General features: G+C 41.1%; 1 protein-coding gene across 1 annotated transcript in view; it reads right to left on the bottom strand.

The window, feature by feature from the left end:
- LOC141015154 (ras-associating and dilute domain-containing protein-like) overlaps window positions 1-8,568 on the bottom strand; it is a 32,399-nt gene extending 23,831 nt beyond the window's left edge. Inside the window, exons 1-5 of the mRNA XM_073489094.1 lie at window positions 8,418-8,568; window positions 6,928-7,130; window positions 5,138-5,312; window positions 2,451-2,683; window positions 1,086-1,534 (exon numbers count right to left, since the gene is read on the bottom strand). Of these exons, the coding sequence (XP_073345195.1) occupies window positions 1,086-1,534; window positions 2,451-2,683; window positions 5,138-5,312; window positions 6,928-7,130; window positions 8,418-8,545 (1,188 nt within the window). The 5' untranslated portion in view covers window positions 8,546-8,568. The remainder of the gene's footprint in view (window positions 1-1,085; window positions 1,535-2,450; window positions 2,684-5,137; window positions 5,313-6,927; window positions 7,131-8,417) is intronic.
- Window positions 8,569-17,189: the final 8,621 nt, after the last annotated feature.

Genomic DNA, 17,189 nt, shown 5'->3' on the forward strand with positions numbered 1-17,189 from the left:
ACTACTGTTGGTAGTAGGCTGGTTTGCAGCATAAACATATATACTAACCATTTAGTTTTTAAATGGTTATGACACAGTTTCAATTTAATAACCATGCCTCTATAGGACTTACAGAAACAATAGAGATCATCAGCGAGAAGACTGGCTATTTCTATATAGTTAGCCTGTTCTTAATGCCTAATGTCACTGGGTCCAATTCCTCACAAAATCAGACTGATTTACGCCATGCAGACTAGAAGAGCCTATGTTTACCTTTTTACCAGGAACATTTTTGCGGTAAGAAGTAAGTTAGCCAATTAAAAGGAAGCAACAGGAGTTTTAGGTCCAGGGAATTTATTTTTTGACAGACCACATGAAAACACTTGGTCAGTCATTCAACGGATCAAGAGAATTCTGGGATTTGAAAGGATTCAAAACCGATCCTGAATTGATTGTTTCTCCTAGACAGGGGACTGTTGATACCTTTAGCTTTCTCAACAAAATTACTATTACCAGGCAACCATATCTGTTAGATCTATGTTCAGGAGTAAAACAAAGTTTAATTTGTTTCACCATTGTTGTATTACAATTATTAGTTTTACCTTGTACTTAACCTCGCCGCTATGCATCCTGCAAACAGCTGTGTCAAGAAAATACTAATACTAATAAAAAATATGTGTCGCATCTTTCTTTCACTCACTTCCAGAACAAATGTACGTGCTAGCCAGATAAATATCTTTAAAACTTCAAAACCTCGTCCTCTCCCTGATTCATATAGATTTTCATCAGAAATGGTTGTTCTTTCACAAAGTAGACAACTGGTTTCCTGATACCACACTACAGGAATTACATACTGTGTCTTCAGTTTTTTCAACACTGTTACCTTTAGCTTCTCACATTTTAGGTGATGCATGCAACAGAAATGTAAGATTGGTGACTGGATGTTTCTTGCTGACATGCACCCGGGAGTTATAAGTAACATCTACCTGGAATATTTTACGTGCACATGCCTGTACTGTCAACTTTTTATAACATAGTTTTTAATATGGACTGATGATTTAACCGGCAGTTTCAACTGTATTAGGTGTGTGTCTTGAATGAGATACCTGTGCGAGGCTGCAGCCCTGCAGCAACAGCAGGTACGGACAGTCCTGAGGAGGGTGAATGGAGTACTGTGTGGTGTTATCATCGCTGCTCTCCGTCTCCTCCCTCTCTGACTCCTCTCCTTCCCGCTTGCCTCTCAGCCTCGGCGGACAGAGGGTCTCTGTTTTGGCATGCAGCCCACCGTCCCTCTCAGAGGGAACCCTGAGGCTGTGAATGTGATTCTGAGCTGGGCATGTTTTTGGCTGTACTAAAGTTTGATTCTGGCTCTCGCTTGGATCCTCATGACATTTCTCATGATCTGTGTCCTGTATAGTCACTGTATCAGAATCTAAGAGGTCCATCTCACTTTTGCTCCTCCACAGTTTGTGGCTTCGGCCCATGGTCCGCTCTATGAGGGTGGAGGTCACTCTAGAGCGGCTCTTCTGCAGCTTTCGAGCCTGGGCATTGATACCTAACAGGGTAAAAACAAATAACACTGTTGGGAATTAGACTGAACACGTCTGTTAAAATGTGTGCAAATCGAGCTGCTTTATAAATACATTAAGTACGGGGGTAATGGAATGTAGTGATAGGGCAACACCCATTTTTTTTTCCTGAAGCAAGCTGAGCTTTGTGTGAGCCTGTGTATGTTCGCTCAATTTTGTACATTGTCTGTTTATGCCAGAGTCAACACTGAGAAGCCCCGTGCAGGAAACAGACCTCAGTGGAAAGAAAGACAGAGCTCATGGAAAAAAGTTCACCCACGAGCAGGCATCCACAGGCTGACACTGATACTGTGGAAGCCTATCACAAGCGGCCTCATTCATAAAAGCAGAACACAAAACAGGACGCACTCTCACACCATGACCACAGCTGTGTCAACCACAGCTCCAGACATGACAGAAAGTGGTCCACCCGGCACATTTACAGTGCCATAAAGTGTTTGTTTTCAGCATCTATGGACAGTTCTGGGTATTTTTCTGCTGCATCATGCTTTGTAAATATCAGTGGATACAATAGTTTGCTGCGTACAGCTTTTCTTAGCATCATATTAAAAATGTTAAAAGGGGTGTGTCACTGCAAGAAGTTGTCATAAAATGTAAAGTTTCTTTCAATAATTTGTAACAGAAATTTAAAAGAAAGAGAAAAAGAGAAATTGTAGACCTATTAAAATGAAGTTTGGTCTGTGTGGCTTGGCAGATTTCTCTGGAAAAAGAGCGTGCCAACTAACTACATTTTCACTGTGAGAAGTCTAAAACTGGATTTAATACTGACATAAATGGCAGAAACTTTTATTCCAAGACATGCAGACACCCTTAGTTAGGATGTGGTACGCTGAGAAAAGGTCAGTCCCTGAAGCACCCTGAGGCAACAGTCACACACTGTACCAGCGGTAATGGTGTCTTTGTCTTTGGATGTCTTCTCCTCTACCAAACTTCTCCTCAGGATTTCAAACCGCCTCGCCAGGCCTTCTCTAGGTTTCCATAGTGACTGAAGGAGGAGGGGCTTCTCATTGTCTCCCACGACTCTGAACCCTTCTGTCCTCCACTGACGGTTGCCAGTGGATCCAATGGTGTCACAGAGAACGTAGGACTCTGCCTCCTCCTTGCTCAAGCCATACCTAGAAGACATGAACATAATCATAAAAATGATCAAACTGTGCATCCATTAGCTCAACTGGTAGAGCAGGCGTCCCATGTACAGAGGCTTTGTCCTCTTTGCAGTGGCCCGGGGTTCGAGTCCCAGCCTGGGGCCCCCTTGCTGCATGTCACCCCCCCCCATCCTGTTTCCTGTCATCTCTGAAGCTGTCCTATCAATAAAGCCATACAAAGGCCAAAAAAATTATAATAAAAAAGACCAAACTAACTGATTCAGCATTTGTTTTTAAACGTCTTGGTTTATTGCATTGTAAATCACAAGTGATAAAAGTCTGTACTCTACTTAAAGCTAACTACTTGACAAGCCACAACTTATCCACACTCACAAAACAGCCGACCTAGTGATATTCGACTGAATCACTTGACAGCAACATAGACAGAACCAATTTTCCCCAACATTGTCTCAATTTCCTACACACAATTTAAAGGAACAGTTCACCCCAAGTTTTGTAGTCCACAAAACTTTACAACAAAAGAGCAGCGCAGCATTCTCCCAAACAGCTGAGGTAGATGGAGACTTGTTTTAAAACGTTACAAAAAAAAAATTTTTTTTAAAATGTCCTCATAATCCACGTAATCCAGGTCTCTGGTGTCCCGAGATCCCAAATGGATTTGAGTAGACAATATTTACTCAATTTTTAAAGCCCAAATCATCACTGTAATTGCTAAGCTGCAAGCATTAGCACAGACCCCATCTGAAGTGGGTGCACGAGCTCGACCGCACGTCGAGGGTGTGGGTAAAATCTTTTCTAATCAATTTGGGATCTCTCGGCTTCCAAAATCTTTGATTACAACAGACAAGCTGTATGGAGGCATTTTCTGTTTCTTTTTTCTATAATGTTATCAAACAAGTCACCATGTACTTTAGCTATTTAGGAAAATGCTGCAAAGCTGCAAAATGTTGTGAAGGTCCAGAAATGTTTTGCTGACTATGAAACTTCACCATTCCATCAGCATGGGGGTGAGTAGATAATGACTGAATTTTATTTTTTGAGTGAACTGATCATTCAAACATATGGTATTATTTTGAATATTTTGAAAGGAGCTTTAATTGCAGTTCTACATGGGGGCTGAAACATAAGACAATGTATTTTGAAAGAAAAGAGAACACATTCTTCCTGTTACAAGCTTAAAAAATGTACCCTTGTTCAGTTTAATACAGTCAGGGGTTTTAATGCTACATGGCTTAGTTAGGGCTCATATGACTAATAGCTAGTGTTTGCAAACTTTATATTAGATATTTGCATATTTGCACATCCAGAAGAATTTGCTTTCATTTTGGAGTAATTTTTCTGGACACAATATGGATGTTAGTCAAATATTCACACTACTTCAAGCTGTAGTTTGGTCTCAACCAACTCCTTAGAGCTCTTTATACGTAATATTCTCCACTTGGTTAACCAGCTGGTCTCTAGGGTTTAGGGATTTGTCTGACTGCCATTTGGTGCTTGGTAGGTAGTGTACAGCGTGTTTTTCAGAGTTTTTTCCCCAACAAAAGAGAACTGCTTGCTACAGATGGAAGAGGGAATGGTGAGAGTGAACCAAAAGAGTAAAGTTGTTGGCCGAGCTGAAGCACTCACAGCTCACAGCAAAAGGGAAATGCAAAGTCAGGAAATAATTTGCCACCAATACTATATGCAGCTCCTCTCATATTAGTCATTTGATTGATTTTCAATGTATATATTGATCAGAGCAGCTTAAAATAGAAACATTTAGATCTGCTTACTCAGAGGGTTGTAGCCATTTTTTTCAAAATAAGTAACACCTTATTATGGATATTCCATTAAACCCGCAAGCAGAACTGATATGTTAATGTATCACAAACCCATTACTATATAAAAGATTTAGTAATGATGTAGTTAAATGTCACAGTCGTGTACATTTTTACTGAGGGGAAAAGAAAAGTGATTTAGTCTTTCCTCTACGAACTGAATACCACTTGTATTAATCATTCCATTATGTGTTTGGCTGAAACATAAGCAAAGACTGACCGACATTCACTCTCCAGAGAGGCTGCCTTAGAGTCCTGGCCGACACTGGCCGTCTTTCACACAAGTCTGTGGTTTGCTCAAGACCTTTTCAGAACTACTAAATGAACTATAGGGCACACTTGCACACTGTGTGCACTGTAATACAATTATATTTAACAAAACAACGGGTCAAGTTGACGTCCATCTGAAATATACTAATCACAACAACATGAACATGCTCTCCTTTCATCACCTGCCAAAGTTTGGTGGATCAAGGACTGTTCTTACATACTGCTTTTATATACAAATTATGTAGCACAAAGGTATATTACAGCAGAGGAAGCATGTGGATGGACATAATATAATTCACCCTGTGTAGACACACAAGGACACACATATGGTAGACAGACATGCAAACACATACGCACAGATTACACATGGCCTTACCGTTCAAGGGCCTCTTTGACTAGCTCTTTTGCACTTGAGTGTGTGGTGGCCAAGACACTCTTATAGTGAGCTCCCTCACAGATTTCATTGCCAAAGATCTTCAGGATGCCTGGAGCAGTTATCTGATTAGACAGCTCAGACGGGTCGTCCACTCTTAAGACATCTGCGGAGATCACTGCCATGACATCAAAAGAAAGAAGTTTCAATGATGGGTCTCGGTTGTGGTTCATTAGCATTAATGGCAGATTGACATTTACCATAAAACCAGTAGGAAAGACAATCATTGTATGACAAAAATACTTACTTACCTACATAAAATGTGTTTACTATTTGTAAATCTTCCAAGTGCACTATTTTGTATTAGTGTTGTCAGAAATATCAACAAACACTGTGCCTTCTCACTCTCTCTTCTCTCTGATAGTAAGTTGACACATACACCGCTGCACCCATATAGGAATGCCTCCTCCCACTCTCTGGATTATGGTCAGAAGTGAATTAACTCAAATGCTGTTGTACTTAACAACAACAAAACAAGAAGAAGAATCTTTATTTGATCACATATCATACAATGTATAACATAGTGAAACTGGTACTTTTAGTATGGGCTTTTAACCTATCCAGAGAGAGCACAGGGCGCGGGTTAACCCTCGGACCAACTATGGATCTTAGCCAGTGCCTTTGGTCAAGGGTGCTGACTGGAAAATCAACCTATTTGTGCATGTTTTGATGGTGGGGGAAACCCGGAGTACCTGGAGGAAACCCACGCAAGCATCGGGAGAACATGCAAAGTCTGCACAGTAAGGCCCTGCCCCAGTGGGATACAAAACGAGGACCTTCTTGCTTCAGGCAACATGCTAACCACTGCACCACCATGCTGTACACAAGCATTATTATGTCTTTCATAAAAAAATTTAAAAAATGTTATGCCCTGTCGAATATGGTATTGACTATACTTTGAAACTTTTCAGGATGTAGTATTGTAGTTTGAAATTCCAGTATTGTGACAACACTGTGTTGTGAATGATAAGCCAATGGTGTATCTATATTAACAGGACATTATGGAATATGTGTGCTGACTGATGCCAGTTAATCTAGGAATTTAAGTATGTATATTGGCATTTGTATGTATACTTTGTACAGTCAATTTTCTAGAGTAAAAGTACTATATAGTCAAGCAATAGGTATAATTACTGCACAGTTGTGCAGTTGGAACACATGTATCAGTGATTTATGCCCCTTTTTTACTTCAACACAATGAGAAATGCAGTGTTAAATACTATCTCTTGTCTTAGTGATGGCTTTGTTTACCCTATAATCAAAGCCCCCTGTCAGCAATGTATTATTGCACTTAAAATAAAGTTGGAGGACTCACAAGCGACGATGCAATACCCTTGCTTTTAGACTGGCTCAAGCTCAAAAAATGCTGGATCCTACATTTCCCACAATGCAACCTAATATCTTTTCGTTGCCTGTCAAAGCATCATGTCAATTGCCATGTCCACTCTTAATAATGCAGTAGGAGTTAAATGTATGAGCCCAAATTGATAACCCTGATGACATCATCAGGGGTTGTTGTCTCAGACAGCTAATCCAGAGCCACAGAAGATTATACAACTTTTCAACATTTTTCACAGCCTGCTCCCTGTGACTAGTCAGCTGACCTTTGTCACAAAAATGTATCAATGATAAAATGCTACATGTACCAACAGCAGCCTTATATCTATATCTTCCAATGACAATGAAATTCCAGACCAAACATGCAGGGAAAATGTAAAGTATTTGTGACATACTGCTTCCCTTCCTGGCTTGGATGGACAGTGAGGACCTGATGCCCGCTGTCAGTGACATGGAGCCTGAGTTGGAGGCAGGGCCACGGAGAAAGCCACCTGAGAGTCGGTTGGTATGGCGACAGACACGGCTCTTGCTGGGCTTTCTAACCGCTGTGCCCTCGGCTGACCTGCTGGTGGATGAACTGCCGGTGGATGAAGCTGATCTGATGAGCAGAGGAGAAGGATGGGTCCTTGAGGAGAATTGCAAAAGACACTGAATCCCTAGCAGCTGATCTGTGCCTTCATCTCTGACTGTGATCCATTGCGGAAGGAAGGCAGAATGGTTCCCAATAGGGCCCAACAGAGTTTTGTCACCATCAAGTTAAGAAAAGGATGGGGGAAGGAGAGATAAGTGGTTCAAAAAGGAGAGAAATGAAGGAGTTGAATGATGTGCAAGAGAGAAAAACAGATCAAATCAGAATTTAAACTCAAATAAAAAAAAATCTATTTGTATAGCACTTTTTACAGACAAACTCCCAAAGTGATTTACATTGGCATTAACATACAGTAAGAAAATATAGAAAATGAAGTGACCACCTGAGACACATAAAAAAGTAATAAAAATACACAGAAGATAAGTGATAAATACTTTAAGTAAAGACCAGGTGCATGAGGGTCAAATGCCTGTCTAAACAGATATGTCTTCAGCTGCCTTTTTAAAAGCCTCGTTCAAAATAACAGGGGCCTCAAAACCACAGAACTGTGATGCACCACAGGACAGTGGAAAATAAATTGATAAATTAATAAATAAATAAGAGAAAAAATAATGGAATATAAAAAGAAGGTATCAATTAGAAGTGAAAACATAGCACTAGTAGCACAAAATGTACACAAAACATCAAGACAAAATATGAGGGTCATTCCCATAAACCTATACTACAAAGTTCCATCACATTGCAGCATGGTACATACATGTCTGTCGTCAGCACAAAGCCTTCCAGTCTCAGTCACCATCCTCCCTCAGCTCCCTCAGTACATTAGTGTAATAATGAGGCGTTGTTTCACCTCTGATCAAGCCTGTAATCTTCTTAACATTACGGTCCAAAGGTTCTCTGCGGTAATATGATTATAAAAGATTTCTTATGAATAACAGAAGTGAAATAGTTTAAGTCAGTGGTAGAACTACAGAAATGTCCATAATGGAAGATGAAGGAGTGCATGTTGTCAGTAGTTTCAGTGCATGTTATGGGCAACAATATATGACTTTAATTGTACTTTTTGTGATTTTCTCTCTCTTAAGTATCTTCCCTCAAAGCATTTAACGTCCTGAGATACCCACACAACAGAAGCAGTAGACTGGGATTCCCCAATTCATTTTTAAGAGCATAAGAAGGAAATGACAGACTCGATGGAAAGAAAAAATAAAGTAAGAAAAAGACATCTGGACTACATAGCCATCGTAACTCATGCAGAACTGATTTGTACCAAGAGTCAAAGGCAGTCATACTCACTGCTGAGAGCCATCGCTCGTCTTCCTCCCCAGCCTCACAAACCGTCTCTTTGGTGACGCTGCAGGCAAAATCGGCGCTCTTGGTGGAAGACAGCGCAACTCCTCAGAGGAAACTTTAAACTGATTCATTCCTGTTCATGCGCGAGCTCAGCTGTCGCGGATCAGTTCCAATCAATACAGTGTTCCTGTCATGTCTCATCAGCCTGTGACGTGTGCAGTAAAAACTCACTGAAAGTGTCAGAGAGTGGACAAATCGGAGTCCTGTTTATGGCACAGTGAAACTGACTGCTGCGTGCGGATGAGGCCGATCGTTTCAAATTGAGAACGAACCCGCTCTCCAGATGTGCTCCGACAGCGCAAACGCTTAGAGATGCCAGGTGCGCACCCGCCCACCCGTACTAAAACTTTCAAAATAAAATCCTCACGGGACTTCGGATTCTTCTCTTATTCCAAAACATTTCGCCTAATATGTCGGCAGTAATCTTATTGAGGAAGACTGATAGAATTTGTGGACGAACCTAATGTGCAACATGAGCCGAACCAGAGGACCAAAGACGCGCTCATGACACCATCTTCTGGCTGTGCACAGAATACAAGTGAGAGTACAGAATTTCTGTGACAGGAAGTAAGAACCTTAGTGTAGGCCCTGTAACATGATGGAATTATGTGATCAGGGAGTAGCCTACTGTTAATCCTGACATTTAAACACAGTATGTCATTTCTGCCACTAGGTGTCTCTCACTCAAGACATAAGTAGTATGGGATCATGGGAGTTGCTGTCTTCACCATTAATACACACAACGAAGGTTTAGTCGTTTTTAGACATTTTAATGCAGATATTTCACATTACAGTCGTGGTTAAAAGTTCACATTCACTTGTAAAGAACACGTATATTACAGAAGTCTTCAGTTCCAATGATTTCTACAGCTCTCATGTTTCTGTGATGGAATGAGTGGAACACATACTACCTTGTCACAAAAAACATTCATGAAGTTTGGTTCAATAATGAATTTCTTATAGGTCTTCTGAAAATGTGTCAAAAATATACATACAGTAACTTGAACGATCAATTTTGGTGATTATAGAAAGTTGTGTGAATCAAATTTGCTTTGTAGCATGCCCTTTTAACTTCCTCTGAGTGATTCTGATTGATAACAGCTGGTGGGGTTATTTGATTCACCCATTAGACTCAGCCACAGACACTACAATGAGAAAGTCTAAAGAGCTCAGTATTGATCTGAAAGAGCACATCATTGATTTGAACATGTCAGGAAAGTCACTTGGAGCCATTTCAAAGCAGTTACAGGTCCCAAAATCAACTGGAGACAACAACTATAAGTATAAAGTTCATGCCACAGTTGTGTCACTGCCACCATCAGGAAGAAAACACAAACTATCACCTGCTGCTGACAGAAAACTGGTCAGGATGGTCAAGAGTCACCAAAAAGCAAGACTGTAATGAATTAGCTGCTGGAAGACAGGTGTCAGTGACCACAGTCAGGTGTGTTTTACATCAACATGAGCTGAGAGGCTGCCGTGCAAGAAAGAAGCTCTTTCTCCAGACGAGGCACCTTAAAGCTCGACTGAAGTTTGCTGCTGATCGCATGGACAAAGAAAAAACCTTCTGGAGGAAAACTCTGACAAAACTGAGCTTTTTGGCCACAGTGAGCAGCAATATGTTTAGAGCAAAGAAGGTGAGGCCTCTAACCCCAAGAACACCAAACCTACTGTCCAGCATGGTGCTGGTAGTATTATGCTGTGGGGCTGTTTTGCTGGCAGTGAATCTGGTGCTCTAAAGAAAGTAAATGGAACAATGAAGGACGATTATCTCCAAATTCTTCAGGAAACCCTAAAATCATGAACCAGAAGATTGGGTCTTGGGTGCAGTTAGGTGTTCCAACAGGACAATGATCCCAAAAACACATCAAAAGTGGGAAAGGAATTGCCTAATAAGGGTATTATTGAGGTTTTGGAATTATCTTTCCAAAGTCAAGACTTGAACCCCATCGAGAACATGTGGACATGAGGAAACAAGTCTGTGCCAGGAAGCTAACAAATTCAGTTGAACTTCACAGATTCTGTCAAGAGGAGTGGTTAAAAATTCAACCAGAAATGTGTGGATGGCTATCAAAAGCACCTCATTGAGGTAGAAAATGGCCAAGGGTCATTTAACCAAATATCAGAGTCACTGTATGTATATTTTTGATACAGCAGATTTGGTCACATTTTCAGAAGATCTATAATAAATTCATTATTGAATCAAACTTCATGAGTGTTCCACTCATTACATCACAGAAAAATGAGAGTTTTAGAAATCATTGGAAGTGTGTATGTGTAAGTGTATGTCAACATTTGACCGCGACTGTACGTATATCATGGCAGTCTTCAGTTCCAATGATTTCTACAGCTCTCATTGTTCTGTGATGGAATGAGTGGAACACAAACTACTTTGTCACAAAAAACATTCATGAATTTATTGTAGTATCTCTAATATTAGACTAATTTTAGAATATTACTTAAGACTAAACAAAAAAAGGATTTGTAATACAGACATGTTGACCTTCTGAAAGGTACTGGATATTGTCATATTGGCTAGGTGAGTGTAAAAAATATAAAAATATATAGAATAAAATAATGTAAAGGTGTAAGGTGGTGATGAGGTGTTAGGTGTTAGCTTGACTTGACAAAGCGCCCTCAGGAGACATTAAGTAACTAATTAAGTCATTCATTCTCCTTATGAGTAAAATGAACTGTATATGAGTTTTTTATGGTTAAACTTACTATAATTTGTTGTGTAGACTATTTGAAATGATATTTAAAATATACTGCTACTCCTGCTTTTAAAATGTAGTTGAAAATGAATGCCAATAATAAACTTCATCCTGGTCCTAATGCCACATATGTATCACAGTAATTCCTACTGTAGTTGACCACTAGATGGTGTGCTCAGCCCTGGAAACTCCTAGTGTGACCCACTGAGGAGTTTACAAGAGATAATCTGTTTACATTGTTAACAGGAACAATGAAATACAAGAAGCACATCAAATAATAATGATAAATGAACAAGAATATATATTTGTAATTGTAAATGCAGCTTTTTATTCCTTTTGTCATATTTACAAAGGGAGTGTTTTCTGTGAAAGCATCACCACGGCTTCCCAGGGCTTTAGTGACTTATAACTTTAAAATGTCATACCTTATTTAGTAGCAAGACTTATTTGATCACAGTTTTGGCTCTCCTGTATAAATCAAACACCAGCCAGTGAGCCAGAGGGAAATCCTTCCTGGCCTTCGTGGAGAGATAAATGGGCTTGCAGGTCTAGGGGTGGAGCCTCACTGTATAGGACCTACTTGGATAATGTGACACTACAGATACCTGAGGACTTGTGACAGCTCCTGCAGTGTAAATACAACAGAGGGCTTCTCGTACATGTCAGTTTGCACTCTGAAGGTCCTCTGCTGGCTGGCTTCATTTACCTGCACTTATCAGAAAGGCGTCCCACTAATCAAGGACAGAAGCATCTGCTTGCAGGCCAAGGACAGCTCTTCTTGGAACATAGGTAGAGAACAGAAGGGCTTAACGTCTGGTAATCAGATCCCCTGTTGGACAAGGAGGAGACTTAACAAAGTCTTATGGCTGAGTGTCTTTACAGTCCAAAGAGCAGGAGTTCCAGCACAATTAGTTTGAAGTCTTTGCTGCCTAAGTTTGTCAAACAAAAAGAAATTCCCTCTTTCTGCTGCTATCAGCCCATCAACAAGACACGGCAAGACACATCAGCTATTTTGCGTTACAAACCAAAAACAAACAATTTCCCCTACGATATGACCTGAATTGACTCACTTGTAGTTTGGCAGCATGACTGGTATTTGGACCTTTGGTATATGTTCATCCTAAATATATGCAATGAAAACATGTTTTATGTAAAATCAAACTGCAGATTTGATCAATTTGAAAGCAGGTACATACTTTGGTTTGACCAGGCAGTGTGTAAGTAACAGGTTTCAGTAAGGCTTTTCAGACTACCCATTTTAAGGCTTTAAGGTGTGCTCAAAACTAACTACAGTGTACCTTATGTCATTTAACCACAGCTGAAGACAGACGTGCTTATAGCTTTTTCAGACTGCTTTCCTGGTGGCCAGAAATAGGGTTGCACTTTTACACAAAAGTTACAGAAATACATGTGTAATGAATAGAAAAAGAGAACTTAAGAACAGGGCCACACATAAGGGGGAAAAAGGGTAAAGCTTTATTTGCCGAGGAAGACAAGCAATAACCAAGTTCATTCTAATACAAGCAATCATAACCTAATTTTATTTTGAGCCAAAATACCCATAATTATTTATTGAAACAACAACATTTTATTCGTTACTTAAGTAATTGGCATGTTTCATAAGTAAAACCCTCTTTCCTGAAAATGGTATGAGTCATTTTTTTGGATGCAACCTCAAAATGTCAACGACAGTGCACCACGGGCATTCAGCCACATGACCTGAGAAATCTTCTTTCTTTTTCTTTCTGCTTCTGATATTGTCATATCGGAGTTATTACCAATATCCGACTCGTAAAAAGCGTTGAGGTCAACTTCCAAGTTACAGTTATGACTGGGAGACCATAGTTCAGTATAAGTGTTTGCAGTCAGTCATGCTATGTGGGGTCGAGGTGAAGTCTGAACAAGTGAGTCTTGAGTCTTTTGCAGAAGATGGCGAGTGACTCTGCTGTCCTGACATTGGCCGGAAGTTCGTTCCACAACTGGGGCGCCAGAACAGAGTCGCGACTTCGTTGAGTGGCCTTTGTTTGCTCTCAGTGATGGAAGAGATCGAAGTGCTCGCGCTGGGGCATGTGGTCATTCGTGCAGGCCTTTCTATGATGATACAAGTTTCAGTCTCAGTGATTCTGTGTGGACATCTGCCTTTGGCATTTGACCAAGGGCAATAGCCACAGGGCAGCAAACTCAAGACCTGTATCTGTTTTATTGTGAGAGTAAACACGTCACATGCCGGAAGCATTTTTTGGATATTAAATCTGGTGTCTGATTTCATATTCTAGAGTGATCCTGGACCTGGGGTTTTCTGCAAGCCTCTTTTTTTTCTTTTCTTTTTTTTAAAGAAGTGTTAATGTGAAATGAGGTTAAGCTAGCCCTAGGCTTTATGTAGCCACAATTGGTTTGGCTATGAGTGATCTGATAAAAGAGTGTGATTGATTGTATCCTGAGGGGTTATTTAATTTTGGCAAAATTACCTCCAAGGTCTTGGTAAGATATGGTATGAGTTGTAGAGTTGTTGTGGTCCTGCAGTGCATAGCAGCTGATGATAATTATCCATTACATTTGTGATTTTCATGGAAAAACACCCTGAGCAGTATGTGGCTGGAATAGCATGCATATTGTAATTAATTTGTATTATCCTTGTCATGGCCCAGGATCCAAAACCAAAAGACAAAAGCCATTAGAAACAATGGAAACTTTGTCAATGCTATGTCATCAGCATTTTGTCACAGAAGAGATTTGTTTTAGAGATGTGTTACAATAGGAAGAGCACAGTAAATAACAAATGAATAATACTAGAAAATATCAAATTGTTTGCTGTGAAAAGATATCTTGCTTGCTTTCAGTTTTGGGTAAACATTTAGCCAACAGTAACAGTGTAAAAAATAAACATAAAACACAAAACAAGTTTTTCGTAGGATTCATTTTTTCAAACAAACCGTTTGATCAGCCCCATCATGTGGCTCTGAGGAGGATAGCTGTGGTTTTGGAGTCAAGCAGGGAGATGTCACAGCCTTCAAAAGGTTTGCACTGCAGATACATTCCCTGGTTGGCATGCTCCAGACCTTGGGAACTGATGGACATATGGAACTTAGATGTGGCTCACATGCTTACACGTTGCCCCTCTTACAAAACTCCCACTTGAGAGACCAGGGTCAGGGGCCACATACACCCTAACAGACCTGGCAGAGCGGCTCAGATACGAGTCCTGCTGTCAAGGCAATGAAGTCCAACTAGCAGGAAGAGGACAAGCAGCAGATTACACATGTGGCTTTGGTGTTGCATAGTGTAGAAAAGCAGCCATAAATCCAGCAAGGCAACCCCTAGTGCTGTCTCAGAAGAGGAGTAAGGTCAAGCCCTATTGTCCATATCGTTAGAGCTCAGACCACTTCCTCAATAAGTGCCAAGCCATTCAAAGACTTATAGGGGAACAGGTATTGTACAGGTACATCAAACAAACTGTGTTGGTGCTGTGCGAGGGCCCACCAAGCGCCTCAGATCTCAAGAAACCGTGCTGTGTGCCAAGGTAAGCATCTAAAGGTCATCCATGAGGTCAACAGAGAGACGCCCATCTGAACCACCCAAAGAGGATCAATGCTTACTCAGTACAGAGAGTTGCAGAGGTTCTCTATTTGGACCATCCATCAGATTCCACTAGGGTGCTGCTAAAGGTTGTTAAAATTCTTCTTAGCAATCACGGCCTTGCGCTGGGAACATATGCTCTAGGCAACAGCTCCAAGTGGACGATGCCCCTCCCAGAGTTGTGTCATTCCGCTTAGTCCCAGCTGCTCAACCAAAAAAGGGCTTAAGAGTTGCGCGAGCCTTCATTTTGCAGCACCTTATTCTGGCAGAACACTCCAACCCCATCAAATCTCTGCAGAAGAAGTACAAATATAGGGTGCACTACTCCGTTGCTGCGGAAACATAATATGCCTCTCTTCCAAGCAACCGATGAGTCTGTGATGCCAAGTCTCAGTACAGAAGGAAGGCTGGAAAGGACCCACAGCAGGCACAAGCATACTGTGAGGAGATCCGCAAGCTGGTCAGAGCACAATTAGTTAAGAAGCTCAGCATTGACTCCTCAACAGAAGACAAATTATGGTTCAGCCACCATCATTTGGTATGCCACCATGGAATTAACTGTATCATGTTCAACTGCTCCCACCAGGTTTGTGGCCTCAATTTTAATGATGTTGTGCTGCCTGGACAATCCCTAGGCATCTCTCTTCTTGGAGTCTTACTGCACTTCAGACAACATCAGCAGTTGCTAGCAGTGCCAACACACAAAGTATGTTCCATCAAGTAAGGCTCCTATCTGAACACCAGTCCCTTCTTAGGTTTGTGTGGAGAGACATTAGGTGAGAAGACCCTCCAGATGTGTACAAGTGGCAGGTCTTGCCACCCATACTGAATCAGCCCTAAGGCTTAGTTGGAGTTGGACATACTTGGCGAGCTCGACAATGCGATCCTTTGGGGTCCACTCTGCCATACATGACAAGGGTAAAGATACTTGTTCAGAGCCTTCAGGATAAACAGTGCAACTGGGATGATCCTTTTATGCTTCAAGAGCCACTGCAGTACAGCTACAGCAATGCAATATTGACACACTTGAATCACTAATAACAGAGAATTAACTTTCCACTGCCCTTATGCAAATGCCAACAACAAAGCACCAGAACCTGATAGCTTCCCTGCGGAGTTCTATTAACATTTCTGGCCCATTTTACTTTCAAAAAGTAATTATGGAAACAAAACAAAATTCAAGTTTACCCGCTTTTACTTTTCAGTTTAATGGTTTATTCATCACAACGACAAGCAGGAACCATCATAGTCACCTTTAGATACTGAAAAAGCCTTTCGAGAGAAAGTAAGTGAACTGGTCATTTCATATATCCACATTACAGAAATTTGGTTTTGGGAAATCATTTATTAACCAAGTTAAATTCTTTACACTGCACCTTCAGCCACTGTAATCAACGGACCAACATCACAAAGTTTCACACTCCATGGGGACTAGGGAAGGATGCCCACTCTCTCCCTTCCTATTCACCATTTTCATTGAGCCTTTAGCTGCAGCCATTCACCAGAACAAAGGAATAAATCAAATCAAAATCAAATCAAAACTTTATTTATAGAGCACTTTTCATGCAAAGACATGCAACACAAAGTGCTTTACGCATTAATTAGACAAAACAATTACAAAGAAGCCCCCTCCCTCCCACCCTCCATATTACACACACACACACATGCACACACATACACACACACACACACACACACACACACACACACACACACACACACACACAAACACAAACACAAACACACACACACACACACACACACACACACACACAAACACAAACACAAACACACACACACCTGCACACTCTCACTACTGACAATAGGGAGACATGGCATGGCACTGAGGATTGAGGAAGAGCCACCTTTGGAGCCGTCCACACTGGGAGGAGTCGCAGGCTATGCCACAGGGGGCACCAGTGCCCAGGCCCCCCAACCCTGACAGACAACAGCCGGCCGGGCCGAAGGGACCCAAGGACAGCACCCCAGCAGCAGCCCAGACACAGCTCCCAGTGTGGAGGTCCTCGTCAGCACGCGTGCGGCTGAGTTTGAGAAAAGGAATCCAGACACCAAAACGCAAGTCATAAAATTAGTCTTTATGCCCATGACATATTTCTTTTTTTTGCAAAACCCTAACTTATCATTATAAGAAACCTTAAACTCATTTAACTCATAGAAACATACTCCAACACCTCTACTGACTCGATTAAGTGGCATAAATGTTCCATCCTCCCACTACAAAGTAACAACATGGATGTGGAAGCCCACACACCACCTATCCCTTTATGCACAAGTCACATCACATATCTGGGCATTAATATCTCCCCAAAGCTGTCACAGAGTTGTTCGGTCTCAACTTCACCCCACTACTTAAAACAATATTCGACAACCTCCTCCACTGGATGACCCTTCCACTCTCCTTTCC

The sequence above is a fragment of the Pagrus major genome, chromosome 20, assembly GCF_040436345.1.
Source record: "Pagrus major chromosome 20, Pma_NU_1.0".
In the NCBI taxonomy this organism is placed as follows: domain Eukaryota; kingdom Metazoa; phylum Chordata; class Actinopteri; order Spariformes; family Sparidae; genus Pagrus; species Pagrus major.